The sequence below is a fragment of the Bubalus bubalis genome, chromosome 4 (assembly GCF_019923935.1).
Source record: "Bubalus bubalis isolate 160015118507 breed Murrah chromosome 4, NDDB_SH_1, whole genome shotgun sequence".
In the NCBI taxonomy this organism is placed as follows: Eukaryota; Metazoa; Chordata; class Mammalia; order Artiodactyla; family Bovidae; genus Bubalus; species Bubalus bubalis.
Genome location: NC_059160.1, coordinates 84,629,591 through 84,646,502, shown reverse-complemented (window position 1 = coordinate 84,646,502; position 16,912 = coordinate 84,629,591). Strand labels below are relative to the sequence as shown.

At 38.5% G+C, this 16,912-nt stretch overlaps 1 protein-coding gene across 3 annotated transcripts in view; it reads left to right on the top strand.

The window, feature by feature from the left end:
- Window positions 1-16,912, top strand: part of NELL2 (neural EGFL like 2) — a 479,083-nt gene that overhangs the window by 235,289 nt on the left and 226,882 nt on the right. For all 3 annotated transcript variants that reach the window (XM_025284020.3, XM_025284019.3, XM_025284021.3), the window contains one exon: window positions 5,418-5,520. In XM_025284020.3, the coding sequence (XP_025139805.2) occupies window positions 5,418-5,520 (103 nt within the window). The remainder of the gene's footprint in view (window positions 1-5,417; window positions 5,521-16,912) is intronic.

Genomic DNA, 16,912 nt, shown 5'->3' with positions numbered 1-16,912 from the left:
AAATTACAGCTCAACTGTACAGAAAATTCTAATTGTTTTTGCAATCATGTAAATTAGTGATTGTAAAATAATTTTCCCAATAAATAAAAGCCCTGTTGTGTCAAATCAAAGTTTTATGAAGTTGTCTTATGTTTTCTAAATACAAATCACCTCCTTGTTTGCTGTTCTGAAGAAAATGTAGGTAAATGTAGACTTAGCCTGTTGTCATTTTAGTTTTGACTCATGTGACAAATATCACTCAGTCCAATTAAAGACAAAAATGCAATTTGCTTAATAAAAATTAGCTATTCGATGGAGACAAGACTAATATTGATCTTAATTTCTTTGGGAGGAATATTTTAATTGATTTGAAGGAAAATGCTTTATAGATGTGCGACCATGGTCTCTTGAAATATGCTTCTGAAGCAAACGTGATTCATTTTAACTCTGCTTCTTGACCTAATTGAAAAAGTAAATATGTTCCATAACACTGTTCACATATACCCTTTGTAAACTATCATCTTATATTCTTTTACCATAATGTTCTATTTCAAGCCATACTCTATTTAAAGGAAACTGTCTACATATAAGGTTTCTGCTTTAGGGTTCATTTATATTTGATCACTAATTTTCTTCTTAAATGCCTCCTGTACTTGGTTTCGGGGGATGATTTAGTATGTATAGATTATGTAGAAAATTAAGATAAGTTATTTACTCTGCTGGCAATACACTGTGAGAATTCATTTGATTAAATGTTGGTGAAAGGAAAATCCCCAGAATCTTGCCAAGATAAATTTAATCTGAAAAAAGCCAGCTCTATACCTCAGGCATCTTAAATTGGAAGACTATGGGGATAAGCATGGAGGAGACATAAAATAGCAAAACTGTGACAGATTTGATATCCAGAATGTGAAAGTTCTGATTTGTCCATGTGCATTATAAGGTATTCCGGCTGCTCCTTTTGGCTTTAATCAGCTCTCTCATGTTATAGGTTACCATCTTAAAGACAAGGGAACTGGGGCATGGGCACATTAACACAGTTGCTGAAGCTACATTTCAAGTTTGGGTTTTCTCATAAGCATCTCTTCACAAATGCTGTTTTGAGAATAGATTTAAGGGACTAGATCTGATAGAGTTCCTGATGAACTATGGACAGAGGTTCCTGACATTGTAAAGGAGACAGGGATAAGACCATCTCCAAGAAAAAGAAATGCAAAAAAGCAAATGGTTGTCTGAGGAGGCCTTGCAAATAACTGTGAAAAAAAAGAGAAGCGAAAAGCAAAGGAGAAAAGGAAAGATATACTCATTTGAATGCAGAGTTCCAAAGAATAGCAAGAAGAGATAAGAAAGCCTTCCTCAGTGATCAATGCAAAGAAATAGAGGAAAGCAATAGAATGTGAAAGACTAGAGATCTCTTTAAGAAAATTAGAGATACCAAGGGAACATTTCATGCAAAGATGGGCACAATAAAGGACAGAAATGGTATGGACCTGACAGAAGCAGAAGATATTATAAAGAGGTGGCAAGAATACACAGAACTATACAAAAAAGATCTTCATGACCCAGATAATCACGATGGTGTGATCATTCATTTAGACCAGACATCCTGGAATGTGAAGTCAAGTGGGCCTTAGAAATCATCACTATGAACAAAGCTAGTGGAGGTGATGGAATTCCAGTTGAGCTATTTCAAATCCTGAAAGATGATGCTGTGAAAATGCTGCACTCAATATGCCAGCAAATTTGGAAAACTCAGCAGTGGCCACAGGACTGGAAAAGGTCCATTTTCATTCCAATCCCAAAGAAAGGCATTGCCCCAAAATGCTCAAAGTACCACACAATTGCACTCATCTCACATGCTGGTAAAATAATGCTCAAAATTCTCCAAGCTAGGCTTCAACAGAATGTGAACCATGAAATTCCACATGTTCAAGCTGGATTTAGAAAAGGCAGAGGAACCAGAGATCAAATTGCCAACATACGCTGGATTGTCGAAAAAGCAAGAGAGTACCAGAAAAATATCTATTTCTGCTTTATTTAGTTCAGTTCAGTTCAGTCGCTCAGTCATGTGCGACTCTTTATGACCCCATGAACTGCAGCACGCCAGGCCTCCCTGTCCATCACCACCTCCCGGAGTCCACCCAAACCCATGGCCATTGAGTCGGTGATGCCATCCAACCATCTCATCCTCTATCGTCCCCTTCTCCTTCTGACCTCAATCTTTTCCAGCATCGGGGTATTTTCAAATGAGTCAGCTCTTCGCATCAGGTGGCCAAAGTACTGGAGTTTCAGCTTCAACATCAGTTCTTTCAGTGAACACCCAGAACTGATCTCCTTTAGGATGGACTGGTTGGATCTCCTTGCAGTCCAAGGGACTCTCAAGAGTCTTCTCCAACACCACAGTTCAAAAGCATCAATTCTTTGGCACTCAGCTTTCTTTATAGTTCAACTCTCACATCCATACATGACCACAGGAAAAACCATAGCCTTGACTAGACGGACCTTTGTTGACAAAGTAATGTCTCTGCTTTTGAATATGCTATCTAGGTTGGTCATAACTTTCCTTCCAAGGAGTAAGCGTCTTTTAATTTCATGGCTGGAATCACCATCTGCAGAGATTTTGGAGCCCAGAAAAATCAAGTTAGCCACTGGTTCCACTGTTTCCCCATCTATTTGCCATGAAGTGATGGGACGGGATGCCATGATCTTACTTTTCTGAATGTTGAGCTTTAAGCCAACTTTTTCACTCTTCTCTTTCACTTTCATCTAGAGGCTCTTTATTTCTTCTTCACTGTCTGCCATAAGGGTGGTGTCATCTGGTCCCATCACTTCATGGCAAATAGATGGGGAAACAACAGAAACAGTGGGAGACTTTATTTTTGGGGGCCCCAAAATCTCTGCAGATTGTGATTGCAGCCATGAAATTAAAAGACACTCCTTGGAAGAAAAGTTATGACCAACCTAGAGAGCATATTTAAAAGCAGAGACATTACTTTGCCAAAAAAAAGTCTGTCTAGTCAAGGCTATGGTTTTTCCAATGGCCACTTATGGATGTGAGAGTTGAACTATAAAGAAAGCTGAGCGCCGAAGAATTGATGTTTTTGAACTGTGGTGTTGGAGAAGACTCTTAAAGAGTCCCTTGGACTGCAAGGAGATCCAACCAGTCCATCTTAAAGGAAATCAGTCCTGAATATTCCAATGAATATTCATTGGAAGGACTGATGTTGAAGCTGAAACTCCAATACTTTGGCCATCTGATGTGAAGAATTGACTTATTTGAAATGACCCTGATGCTGGGAAAGATTGAAGGCAGGAGGAGAAGGGGACGACAGAGGATGAAATGGTTGAATGGCATCACCGACTCAGTGAACATGAGTTTGAGTAAACTCTGGGTGTTGGCATGGACAGGGAGGCCTGGCATGTTCTGGTCCATTGGGTTGCAAAGTGTTGGACAGAACTGAGCGACTGAACTGAACTGAACTGAGGTCCCACTATAGAAACAATAACTGGAAGGCTTGGAGTGAGATACGGCAACAGCAAGGAAATCAGAGAAAAGTTACATCAAGGAAGGTGGAAATTTTGTCAGCTGGTTCCTAAGTAAAGTCTAACTTTGAAATATCAGCCCTAAATTTTAATATTATGAGGGCATTTGAAGATTCTCCATTTTCTGTGCGTGATCTTTTCATTTGACAAGTGTGTTCTACAATACTGGTCATTATGATTTAGACATTTTCTGAGATGGTTTCCTATTTGATTTTAAAATACCTAAAAAATTGATTTTATTTTAAATTGGGTTTGTGAAACTTCTGGGTATAGTCAACTCTCCAGGTGCTTAATAAATATTGTTGAATGAATAAATGTTACCTTTTATTTGCTCAAACAAAAGACACCGATTTACTACCCTCTCATGCTGTGCTATCCAGTAGAAATATGATGCAGGCCACACATGTGATTTTTATTGGGCTAAACTTTCTGTATACAACCCCATATAGCCAAAATATTATCATTTCCAATGTCATCAATATAAAATTCTTAATGAAATATTGTACAGTCTTTTATAATGTGAGCCATCAAAATCTCACACGTGCTTTCATTTACAGTGTTTGAGTAACACGTAATTCGTGGGCGTGGATTCTACAGCACAGCCCGCCCTCATCTTCATAAACTTTTATTATTCTTCACTAAATTCTTGACATTAAGGTCTTCCACTGTTTCTTCCCCCTTCAGGCCCCTGAACTTCGGTATTTTACATAATTGACAGCTCTCTCGGGCTTCCACTTTCTGGGACGTCAATTCTAATCCTTTGTTCTTTTATTGTCAGTTTTGTGACCTTGGAAACGTGTCCTGGGCAGTTTGTGAGCTTAATAGTAACACAGAAACACACCCTGGTCCTGGAAATAAGATGATCAGAATGGATATTACTGTCACACCAAAGGAAGGATAGGGTTTGACTCCCACTGTATATGTGTCTCCTGCCACTTTCTTGATAAGAGATTATCGTGGCATGGAGAAGATCCTTTCCGTCAATAAACCAGGAAGAGGGGGATATTGAAGTTATTAAAACTTTTCCTTCAATAGAAGCAGTACTTATAGAAATAACATCTAAAAACCTAAGCTATTGAGCAGTATTAAGATGGAAGCCTTCCATTTCCAATGATTCTTTTATTTCTTATGCACTGGTAAGCATAATACAACAGTTTATGACTCTTGTTCTTAAGAGACTGGAGATTGACAGTTTAGAAGCAAAATGTTTGCTTCAAGGGCAATGCTACTCCATTTATCAGAAAAGTGTTCTGTATTTTGGTTTTCTCTTAAAGTTTTATCTACTTTAGTGGCTAGAACTATAATCATTTTGTATTTATTCATTCACTCAGGAAAATTTTTTAAGTACCAATTATGTGCCAGAAAATACGTGAGACATTCATGTGCAAGAGACATAAATCCTGCCCACATTTCCCTTTTTGGAAATGTTTTGTGAGAGATATCCACAGCATTCCTTATCATACTCACTTGTTATAATCTCTTTAACAGTTTGGAAACTTTGAAGTGAGAATGTTTAAAAAGTCCAGTTTTTGTTTATTATTTTTTCAAAGTGAGCTGTTAATCAAATTCAAGCTATCTCTTTGCCACAATTGTCATCTGGAAGTGCAAATATGTTTTAAACTAACAGAATCTCTCAGGATAACTCTAATGTTTGGAAATTGAAGGCATGCTTCCATTCCCAAATCTGCTTGTCCCTTTGAAAGTCTTCCCAATTGTCATTTGATATCATTTTGCAAGTGAGTCTGTGACCTATGCAGACGTTCTCAGGATGAAAATTTTATTCTTATGTTTGAAGAGATGTCTTTAACGCTGGATCTGGAAACTTAGGAGTTTCCAGAATTAGGAGTTAGTCCTAACTGATAAGTTTGAAGCATTTATTTTCTGTTGTCTAACAGGACCAGAGCATGAAGCTGGTTGAGAGTTCAGGCTGTCCCGCTCTGGACTGTGCAGAGTCGCATCAGATTACTTTGTCTCATAGCTGTTGCAAAGTCTGTAAAGGTAAGATTTTTTGGAAAGTAAGATTTATGTGCATGAGTCATTCTAGGAGGCAATTTCAACTGACAGGAAATAAAACTTTTTATAGGGAAGTTATTTCCAAAGACTGTGGAATTAAAATTGAGATGCTCCCATGCCTTTCTGCTGGGTGTCTTGTACCTGGCTCAAAGTCTAGCTTTCTAAACTCTCCTGTGTATTGGTTCTGAATCAGCATGACATTGTTGAAAAATACAACAGTGCTGAGTTATTTTATTGAGTTTTTTTGTTGGGGGGGGGGTGCAGATTTGCTTTTCTTTTCTCTTCAGTCTGTTTTATAATTGACTTAGAATAATTCCCATGTTGGCTACTTCAAATGTCTCTCTTCACAATTCCACTCTCCTTCACTGACAGGCTTCTGTATCACTGAGAAGAGAGAGGCCAACAAACATGCATTGCTTGTTCTGTGTTGCCTTTGTAATGATAGACCTACAACCAATAAGTAGAAGGAACTTAGATTTTTAGTTCGATATAAGAAAACAGTAAAATTTGAGATATTCAGAAATGGAGTGGGCTGCCCATCATCAAAGATTCTTAAACTGGGTATTTTGTTGTAGATTCAAGTATTAAACTAAAGGATTGATTATATGGAACCTTTTACGATTCCCACCAATCATGAAATTACGTGTGCCTTCTTGCATTATCTTGAAATCATGTATTTGTAAATCAATCTCCTTCATTGAACTTTGCACCTTGAGGGCAGGGCTGGGTCTTTGTCCTTGTATGACAGTTGGAATGTAGTTGGGACTCATAACTCATGTAGTTGGTGTTACATTAACAAAGTGCCTTATATGAGCTACTAGTATGTGTTTTAATAATAGCCTTTGATATCAAATAAAACTTAAACAGAAAAAAGTAAGAAAAAGAGACCTTATAAAATATATGCTATTTTCTTTCCTTTTAATCTCATTTACTAAAAGGGAAATATAAGATCCTTTTCTCCCATTTTTTGGAGGATGGTGCAGGTTTCACTTTCTTTTTAGCTAATTGCTCCATCTATTCATTTAAAAGTTTTAAAATCTCAGTTCTATGAAAGGCTCTTTGGGAGTTTCAGAGTGGTTTCAGACTTGGTCTGCCTTTCAAGAGCTTTAGGGATGGCTCTCAGGAACTAAGAGTACAAAGGATTGTAATCAAATAGACAAAAAAGAAGAGCCACTAGTGTTTTCAGCCTAACTTTCCATGAGTCAGTGCCTTGCACAGAGCATGTGTGGAAGTTGATACGAATCCAGAATGCTCATTCCAATCACTTGATGTGGGAATTGGACTCCCAGTATGCAGCTTGACTAGAGTGTCTTTGGCAGTCAAACGTAGGCTATACCAGAACTTCTCAGGATTAAATGTGTATACAGATAACCTAGGGATTAAAGTACAGACCCTAATCTGGAAGGTTTGGGGTGGAGCTCAAGAATCTGCATTTCTGTTAAGCTCCTAGGTGACTACTGGTCAGTGGGACCACACTTTGAGTGGCTTTTGCTGCATAACAAATTACCCCAAAGTTCAGAGGCTTAAAACAACCACCACTTTATTATCTGGCATACCTCCTTTTGTTGCACTTTGCTTTATTGTGCTTTGCAGACATTGTGATATTTACAAATTGAAGGTTTACGGCAACGCTGTGTCAGCAAAGACTGTTGGTGGCATTTTTCCAGCGGCATTTGTTCACGTCATGATTCTGTGTCACATTTTGGTTATTCTCACAATAGCAATAATTCAAACTTTGTCATTATTATATTTTTTATGGTGATCTGTGATCAGTGATCTTTAATGTTCCTACTACAACTTGCTGAGGGCTCAGATGATGCTTATCATTTTTTAGCAAGAAAGTATTTTTAAATGGTGAAGGACAGCGAAGCCTGGCTGTAGTCCATGGGATCACAGAGAGTCAGACATGACTGACTGACTGAACAACAAATTTTAAATTAAATCATGCATGTTTTTTACAGATGTAATGCTATTGCATATTTAATATGCTACAGTATAGTATAAACAACTTTTTTTTGGCCACATTGCACAGCTTTCAGGATCTCATTTCCCTGATCAGGATTAAACCTGGGCCACAGGAGTGAAAGCCTGGAATCCTAAACACTAGGCAACCAGGGAACTCCCAAAATATAGCTTTTATATGCACTGAGAAAATAAAAAAATTGTGTGACTTGCTTTATTGTGATATTCACTTTATTGCAGTGATCTGGAACCAAGCGTGCAATATCTCTGAGGTATGCCTAGATATTGCAGTGTTGTGGGTCAGCAATTCAGACAAGGCTTAGCCGGGTGATTCTTCTGCTTCATAGGGTGTTAACTGGGGTCATTCAGCTGGAAGTTGGTCTGAGCTGAAAGGTTCAAGATGGCCTAACTGTATGTTGGGCATCTTAACAGGAATGGCATGAAGGCTGGTCATAGCCAGAACTCTCTCCCTTTCTATGTAATCTCAGGACTTCTGCCTGTGGTCTCCCTAGCAGGATGGTCATCAGATTTCTTAAATGGTAGCTTGGGGCTGTTAAACAGAGGTCTGGAACTGACACAGCATCACTTCTACCACAATTCATTGATTAAAGCAGTTACAGCCAAGCCCAGATTCAAGGGGTGGGTGTGAGGGGAATAGATCCCACTATGATAGAAGGAGTGTTAAAAATTTCTGGCCATCTTTAATCTACTAGTGGTGTCCAGGAGATACTTAGAGAGCAGAGAGGTGAATACCTATCAGTCAGTATTGACTAGATTTAGGTAAAAAGATGTGGGTAAGAATAGGGCATTTCAGAGGGCTTCCCTGGTAGCTCACCTGGTAAAGAATCCACCTGCAAGGCAGGAGACCACAGTTCAATTCCTGAGTCAGGAAGATCCGTTGGAGAAGGGATAGGCTATCCACTCCAGTATTCTTGCCTGGAGAATCCCCATCGACAGAGGAGCCTGGCGGGCTGCAGTCCATGGGGTCACATAGAGTTGGACACAACTGAGCGACTAACCACAGAACAGAGCATTTCAGATGTCAAGAAAAGACCTGATTACATTCATTTCTTTTTTTTTTTAATTTTATTTTATTTTTAAACTTTACAATATTGTATTGGTTTTGCCAAATATCGAAATGAATCCGCCACAGGTATATATGTGTTCCCCATCCTGAACCCTCCTCCCTCCTCATCCCTCTGGGTCGTCATTTCTTTTTAAAGAGCTTTAACATATTACCAAAAGCAAGATGGAAAGTGAAAGTGAAATCGTTCAGTCACATCTGATTCTTTGTGACCCCATGGCCTATACAGTCCCTAAAATTCTCCAAGCCAGAATACTGGAGTGGGTAGCTGTTCCCGTCTCTAGGGTATCTCTCCATCCCAGGGATCAAACCCAGGTCTCCCACATTGCAGGTGGATTCTTTACCAGCTGAGCCACCAGGGAAGAATGGAAAAGCTAGGGACAAAAACTGTTATGTTTATATTACCTATAGTTTTAAAAGTTAATATGTTTACACAACACACTTGAAATACAATGACAAAGTTTACTATGATCTATACCTCTTCCACCTGAGACTGATATACTGAAGCCAGAACTGAACTCAGGTTTGGCTGCTCATTGCTCAGAAGTTGATATTCAAGAGAAAAGGGTTGCGGGGAGGGGAAGTGTTATTCAGGAAGCTGGCAACCTGGGAAGATCGTGGACTAGCGTCCCCAAACCATCTTCAAGTTGCCAGACAGGGAACAGAGTTTGTAAAGGAACAGTTTCAGAGGTGTGCTGGTGGGGGCTGTGTGTGAAGCAGCACAGTCTGCTCCAATAATCACCTTGAAGCTGGTGGGGCGGTGGTCTGATTAGCATCATTGTGTGATTGTGTAAGGAGAACAGGTTATCTGTAGCTGTGGAACTGAAGCATCCTGTAGTTCCTGGAATTTCTCAAGAGATTGTTCTTTAAGTATTTAATCACGTTATAGCATATTTAGTCCTACAGCATGGATTTTTCTCACAATGGAACTGGGGCCTCCAATATGGAATTGCCCTTGCTAAGGTAAAAGCAGAGATTCCTTTTCCTTATTCCTGAACAAGTGTTTCAGAGTCAGGTGAGATATATGTGATAGAACCTTGGTATCAGCTTTCAGAAAAAACTTGAGTAATAAATTATTTTACACAGCCTGGATTGAGAACCACCGGCTTAGCTAATACTGGAGCTGAAATTGGACACGTTGACCTTTCTTGAAACATCTAACACCACGTAAAATAAAAATTGCTTCCATTTCTGACTTCAAATATATAGAATAAACAAATGAGTTCTCCTGCTATTGTCTGACTTTTAAACTAAAAAGCAAACTAATTTTTGAAGGCTGAAATTTTGAGTCAATTCCTACACATATGTTGTGACAAATTCATTCGTAGTAAAACTGGTCTCCAGTTCCAGGCCTGTCTGCCTAATGCTAAAGACGACATGTTCACATCTGAAAAAGTAAGTTGTTCAACAATGTTTATTAAATATTCCCTGAGGGCAGAGCATGAGATTAAACAGTTGACCTTTCCACTGGAGGCTCAGCCAGTGTTTGGAAACCAAGCTGTGCACCGAAATAAGGCTCCAAATCTCTAGGCACCAAGTCACATACAGGTAGGACTGTTTTTTAGGTACCCTCTTCTCTTCTGTTGTAGCAGCTCAGGAACAGTGTAGCAAAAGTGTTCTTTTCACTTTTTTCATATTTGAGAGCTCTTTCAAGGAGTCATATGACCAATTACCATAGGATAGAGACTTCGTTACACAATGAGAACTCTGACTTAGGTACAGAAATAATGTGAAACTATGAGTTTTCATATCTCAGCCCTTCCCATTCTCTTGTTCCTCTCTTGGCCACCCCTTTCTCTGCCGGTAGACCATCAAATCCTATTCACCAGATACCCACTTTTTAATTTAGTATTGACTTTGTCATGACTTCCAACCAGCCCATCCTAAAGGAGATCAGTCCTGGGTGTTATTTGGAAGGACTGATATTGAAGCTGAAACTCCAGTACTATGGCCACCTGATGCGAAGAGCTGATTCATTTGAGAAGACCCTGATGCTAGGAAAGATTGAGGGCAGGAGGAGAAGGGGATGACAGAGGATGAGATGGTTGGATAGCATCACCGACTCGATGGACATGGGTTTGGGTGGACTCCAGGAGTTGGTGATGGACAGGGAGGCCTGGCGTGCTGTGGTTCATGGGGTCGCAAAGAGTCAGTCATGACATCTGAACAATTAGAAGTAATGGAGGCATCGTGTGTATAAGGTTGAGTGAGCGTAGACTGTTTTCTCCCAACTTCTGGACAGTTCATAATTTACCACATCATTCAATTACACCTTCGTGATTCTTGTTATCTACACAAATTACATCATTTAGTTAATTTTTTATTATCTACTGTTAGTTAACACATTTTGCGAAAAGTTAGTTTTGTTCCAGTGGTATCCATGAAATGACTGGATTATTGAATTCATGGTATTTTTTGTACACATTAAAAAAATTCCATTGCTGTCTTTTTTTTTTAATTTTATTTTATTTTTTAACTTTACATAATTGTATTAGTTTTGCCAAATATCAAAATGAATCTGCCACAGGTATACATGTGTTCCCCATCCTGAACCCTCCTCCCTCCTCCCTCCCCATTCCATCCCTCTGGGTCGTCCCAGTGCACCAGCCCCAAGCATCCAGTATCGTGCATTGAACCTGGATTGGCAACTCGTTTCATACATGATATTTTACATGTTTCAATGCCATTCTCCCAAATCTTCCCACCCTCTCCCTCTCCCACAGAGTCCATAAGACTGTTCTATACATCAGTGTCTCTTTTGCTGTCTCGTACACAGGGTTATTGTTACCATCTTTCTAAATTCCATATATATGCGTTAGTATACTGTATTGGTGTTTTTCTTTCTGGCTTACTTCACTCTGTATAATAGGCTCCAGTTTCATCCACCTCATTAGAACTGATTCAAATGTATTCTTTTTAATGGCTGAGTAATACTCCATTGTGTATATGGACCATCGCTTTCTTATCCATTCATCTGCTGATGGACATCTAGGTTGCTTCCATGTCCTGGCTGTTATAAACAGTGCTGCGATGAACATTGGGGTACACGTGTCTCTTTCCCTTCTGGTTTCCTCAGTGTGTATACCCAGCAGTAGGATTGCTGGATCATAAGGCAGTTCTATTTCCAGTTTTTTAAGGAATCTGCACACTGTTCTCCATAGTGGCTGTACTAGTTTGCATTCCCACCAACAGTGTAAGAGGGTTCCCTTTTCTCCACACCCTCTCCAGCATTTATTACTTGTAGACTCTTGGATCGCAGCCATTCTGACTGGTGTGAAATGGTACCTCATAGTGGTTTTGATTTGCATTTTTCTGATAATGAGTGATGTTGAGCATCTTTTCATGTGTTTGTTAGCCATCTGTATGTCTTCTTTGGAGAAATGTCTATTTAGTTCTTTGGCCCATTTTTTGATTGGGTCATTTATTTTTCTGGAGTTGAGCTCTAGGAGTTGCTTGTATATTCTCGAGATTAGTTGTTTGTCAGTTGCTTCATTTGCTATTATCTTCTCCCATTCTGAAGGCTGTCTTTTCACCTTGCTAATAGTTTCCTTTGATGTGCAGAAGCTTTTAAGGTTAATTAGCTCCCATTTGTTTATTTTTGCTTTTATTTCCAATATTCTGGGAGGTGGATCATAGAGGATCCTGCTGTGATGTATGTCAGAGAGTGTTTTGCCTATGTTCTCCTCTAGGAGTTTTATAGTTTCTGGTCTTAGGTTTAGATCTTTAATCCATTTTGAGTTTATTTTTGTGTATGGTGTTAGAAAGTGTTCTAGTTTCATTCTTCGACAAGTGGTTGACCAGATTTCCCAGCATCACTTGTTAAAGAGATTGTCTTTAATCCATTGTATATTCTTGCCTCCTTTGTCAAAGATAAGTTGTCCATATGTGCGTGGATTTATCTCTGGGCTTTCTATTTTGTTCCATTGATCTATATTTCTGTCTTTGTGCCAGTACCATACTGTCTTGATAACTGTGGCTTTGTAGTAGAGCCTGAAGTCAGGTAGGTTGATTCCTCCAGTTCCATTCTTCTTTCTCAAGATCGCTTTGGCTATTCGAGGTTTTTTGTGTTTCCATACAAATTGTGAAATTATTTGTTCTAGCTCTGTGAAGAATGCTGTTGGTAGCTTGATAGGGATTGCATTGAATCTATAAATTGCTTTGGGTAGTATACTCACTTTCACTATATTGATTCTTCCAATCCATGAACATGGTATATTTCTCCATCTGTTAGTGTCCTCTTTGATTTCTTTCACCAGTGTTTTATAGTTTTCTATATATAGGTCTTTAGATTCTTTAGGTAGATATATTCCTAAGTATTTTATTCTTTCTGTTGCAATGGTGAATGGAATTGTTTCCTTAATTTCTCTTTCTGTTTTTTCATTATTAGTGTATAGGAATGCAAGTGATTTCTGTGTGTTGATTTTATATCCTGCAACTTTACTATAGTCATTGATTCATTCTAGTAATTTTCTGGTGGAGTCTTTAGGGTTTTCTATGTAGAGGATCATGTCATCTGCAAACAGTGAGAGCTTTACTTCTTCTTTTCCAATTTGGATTCCTTTTATTTCTTTTTCTGCTCTGATTGCTGTGGGCAAAACTTCCAAAACTATGTTGAATAGTAATGGTGAAAGTGGGCACCCTTGTCTTGTTCCTGACTTTAGAGGAAATGCTTTCAATTTTTCACCATTGAGGATAATGTTTGCTGTGGGTTTGTCATATATAGCTTTGATTATGTTGAGGTATGTTCCTTCTTTTCCTGCTTTCTGGAGAGTTTTGATCATAAATGGATGTTGAATTTTGTCAAAGGCTTTCTCTGCATCTACTGAGATAATCATATGGTTTTTATTTTTCAATTTGTTAATGTGGTGTATTACATTGATTGATTTGCGGATATTGAAGAATCCTTGCATCCCTGGGATAAAGCCCACTTGGTCATGGTGTATGATCTTTTTAATGTGTTGTTGGATTCTGATTGCTAGAATTTTGTTAAGGATTTTTGCATCTATGTTCATCAGTGATATTGGCCTGTAGTTTTCTTTTTTTGTGGGATCTTTGTCAGGTTTTGGTATTAGGGTGATGGTGGCCTCATAGAATGAGTTTGGAAGTTTACCATCCTCTGCAATTTTCTGGAAGAGCTTGAGCAGGATAGGTGTTAGCTCTTCTCTAAATTTTTGGTAGAATTCAGGTGTGAAGCCGTCTGGACCTGGGCTTTTGTTTGCCGGAAGATTTTTGATTACAGTTTCAATTTCCGTGCTTGTGATGGGTCTGTTAAGATTTTCTATTTCTTCCTGGTCGAGTTTTGGAAAGTTGTACTTTTCTAAGAATTTGTCCATTTCTTCCTCGTTGTCCATTTTATTGGCATATAATTGTTGATAGTACTCTCTTATAATCCTTTGTATTTCTGTGTTGTCTGTTGTGATCTCTCCATTTTCATTTCTAATTTTATTGATTTGATTTTTCTCCCTTCATTTCTTGATGAGTCTGGCTAATGGTTTGTCAATTTTATTTATCCTTTCAAAAAACCAGCTTTTGGTTTGGTTGATTTTTGCTATGATCTCTTTTGTTTCTTTTGCATTTATTTCTGCTCTAAGTTTTAAGATTTCTTTCCTTCTACTAACCCTGGGGTTCTTCATTTCTTCCTTTTCTAGTTGCTTTAGGTGTAGAGTTACGTTATTTATTTGACTTTTTTCTTGTTTCTTGAGGTGTGCCTGTATTGCTATGAACTTTCCCCTTAGGACTGCTTTTACCGTGTCCCACAGGTTTTGGGTTGTTGTGTTTTCATTTTCATTCGTTTCTATGCAAATTTTGATTTCTTTTTTGATTTCTTCTGTGATTTGTTGGTTATTAAGCAGCGTGTTGTTCAGCCTCCATATGTTGGAATTTTTAATAGTTTTTCTCTTGTAATTGAGATCTAATCTTACTGCATTGTGGTCAGAAAAGATGCTTGGAATGATTTCTATTTTTTTGAATTTACCAAGGCTAGCTTTATGGCCCAGGATTTGATCTATCCTGGAGAAGGTTCCATGTGCGCTTGAGAAAAAGATGAAATTCATTGTTTTGGGATGAAATGTCTTATAGATATCAATTAAGTCTAACTGGTCTATTGTATCATTTAAAGTTTGTGTTTCCTTGTTAATTTTCTGTTTAGTTGATCTATCCATAGGTGTGAGTGGGGTATTAAAGTCTCCCACTATTATTGTGTTATTGTTAATTTCTTCTTTCATACTTGTTAGCATTTGTCTTACATACTGCAGTGCTCCCGTGTTGGGTGCATATATATTTATAATTGTTATATCTTCTTCTTGGATTGATCCTTTGATCATTATGTAGTGACCATCTTTGTCTCTTTTCACAGTCTTTGTTTTAAAGTCTATTTTATCTGATATGAGTATTGCTACTCCTGCTTTCTTTTGGTCCCTATTTGCATGGAAAATCTTTTTCCAGCCTTTCACTTTCAGTCTGTATGTGTCCCCTGTTTTGAGGTGGGTCTCTTGTAGACAACATATGTAGGGGTATTGTTTTTGTATCCATTCAGCCAGTCTTTGTCTTTTGGTTGGGGCATTCAACCCATTTACGTTTAAGGTAATTACTGATAAGTATGATCCCGTTGCCATTTACTTTATTGTTTTGGGTTCGAATTTATACACCATATTTGTGTTTCCTGTCTAGAGAATATCCTTTAGTATTTGTTGGAGAGCTGGTTTGGTGGTGCAGAATTCTCTCAGCTTTTGCTTGTCTGAAAAGCTTTTGATTTCTCCTTCATACTTGAATGAGATCCTTGCTGGGTACAATAATCTGGGCTGTAGGTTATTTTCTTTCATCATTTTAAGTATGTCTTGCCATTCCCTCCTGGCTTGAAGAGTTTCTATTGAAAGATCAGCTGTTATCCTTATGGGAATTCCCTTGTGTGTTATTTGTTGTTTTTCCCTTGCTGCTTTTAATATTTGTTCTTTGTGTTTGATCTTTGTTAATTTGATTACTATGTGTCTTGGGGTGTTTCGCCTTGGGTTTATCCTGTTTGGGACTCTCTGGGTTTCTTGGACTTGGGTGATTATTTCCTTCCCCATTTTAGGGAAGTTTTCAACTATTATCTCCTCAAGTATTTTCTCATGGTCTTTCTTTTGTCTTCTTCTTCTGGGATCCCTATGATTCGAATGTTGTAGCGTTTAATATTGTCCTGGAGGTCTCTGAGATTGTCCTCATTTCTTTTAATTCGTTTTTCTTTTATCCTCTCTGATTCATTTATTTCTACCATTCTATCTTCTAATTCACTAATCCTATCTTCTGCCTCTGTTATTCTGCTATTTGTTGCCTTCAGAGTGTTTTTCATTTCACTTATTGCATTATTCATTATATATTGACTCTTTTTTATTTCTTCTAAGTCCTTGTTAAACCTTTCTTGCATCTTCTCAATCCTTGCCTCCAGGCTATATATTTGTGATTCCATTTTAATTTCAAGATTTTGGATCAATTTCACTATCATTATTCGGAATTCTTTATCAGGTAGATTCCCTATCTCTTCCTCTTTGGTTTGGTTTGGTGAGCATTTATCCTGTTCCTTTATCTGCTGGGTATTCGTCTGTCTCTTCATCTTGTTTAAATTGCTGAGTTTGGGGTGTCCTTTCTGTATTCTGGCAGTTTGTGGAGTTCTCTTTATTGTGGCATTTCCTCGCTGTGTGTGGGTTTGTACAGGTGGCTTGTCAAGGATTCCTGGTTAGGGAAGCTTGTGTCGATGTTCTGGTGGATGGAGCTGTATTTCTTCTCTCTGGAGTGCAATGAAATGTCCAGTAATGAGTTATGAGATGTCTATGGTTTTGGGGTGACTTTGGGCAGCCTGTATCTAGAAGCTCAGGGCTGTGTTCCTTTGTTGCTGGAGATTTTGCTTGGTATGTCTTTCCCTGGAACTTGTTGGCCCTTGTGTGGTGCTTGGTTTCAGTGTCGGTATGGAGGCGTTTGATGAGCTCCTGTCAATTAATGTTCCTTGGAGTCAGGAGTTCCCTGGAGTCAGGGTTTGGACTTAAGCCTCCTACTTCCAGTTATCGGTCTTATTTTTACAGTAGTTTCAAAACTTCTCCTTCTATACAGCACCATTGATAAAACATCTACGTTAAAGATGAAAAGTTTCTCTACTGTGAGGGTCACTCAGAGAGGTTCACAGCGTTACATGGAGAAGAGAAGAGGGAGGAGGGAGTTAGAGGTGACCCAAATGAGATGAGGTGGAATCAATAGTGGAGAGAGTGGGCTTGCCAGTAGTCACTTCCTTATGCGCACTCCTCAACTGGACCGCTCAGAGATGTTCATGGAGTTACACAGAGAAGAGAAGAAGGAGGC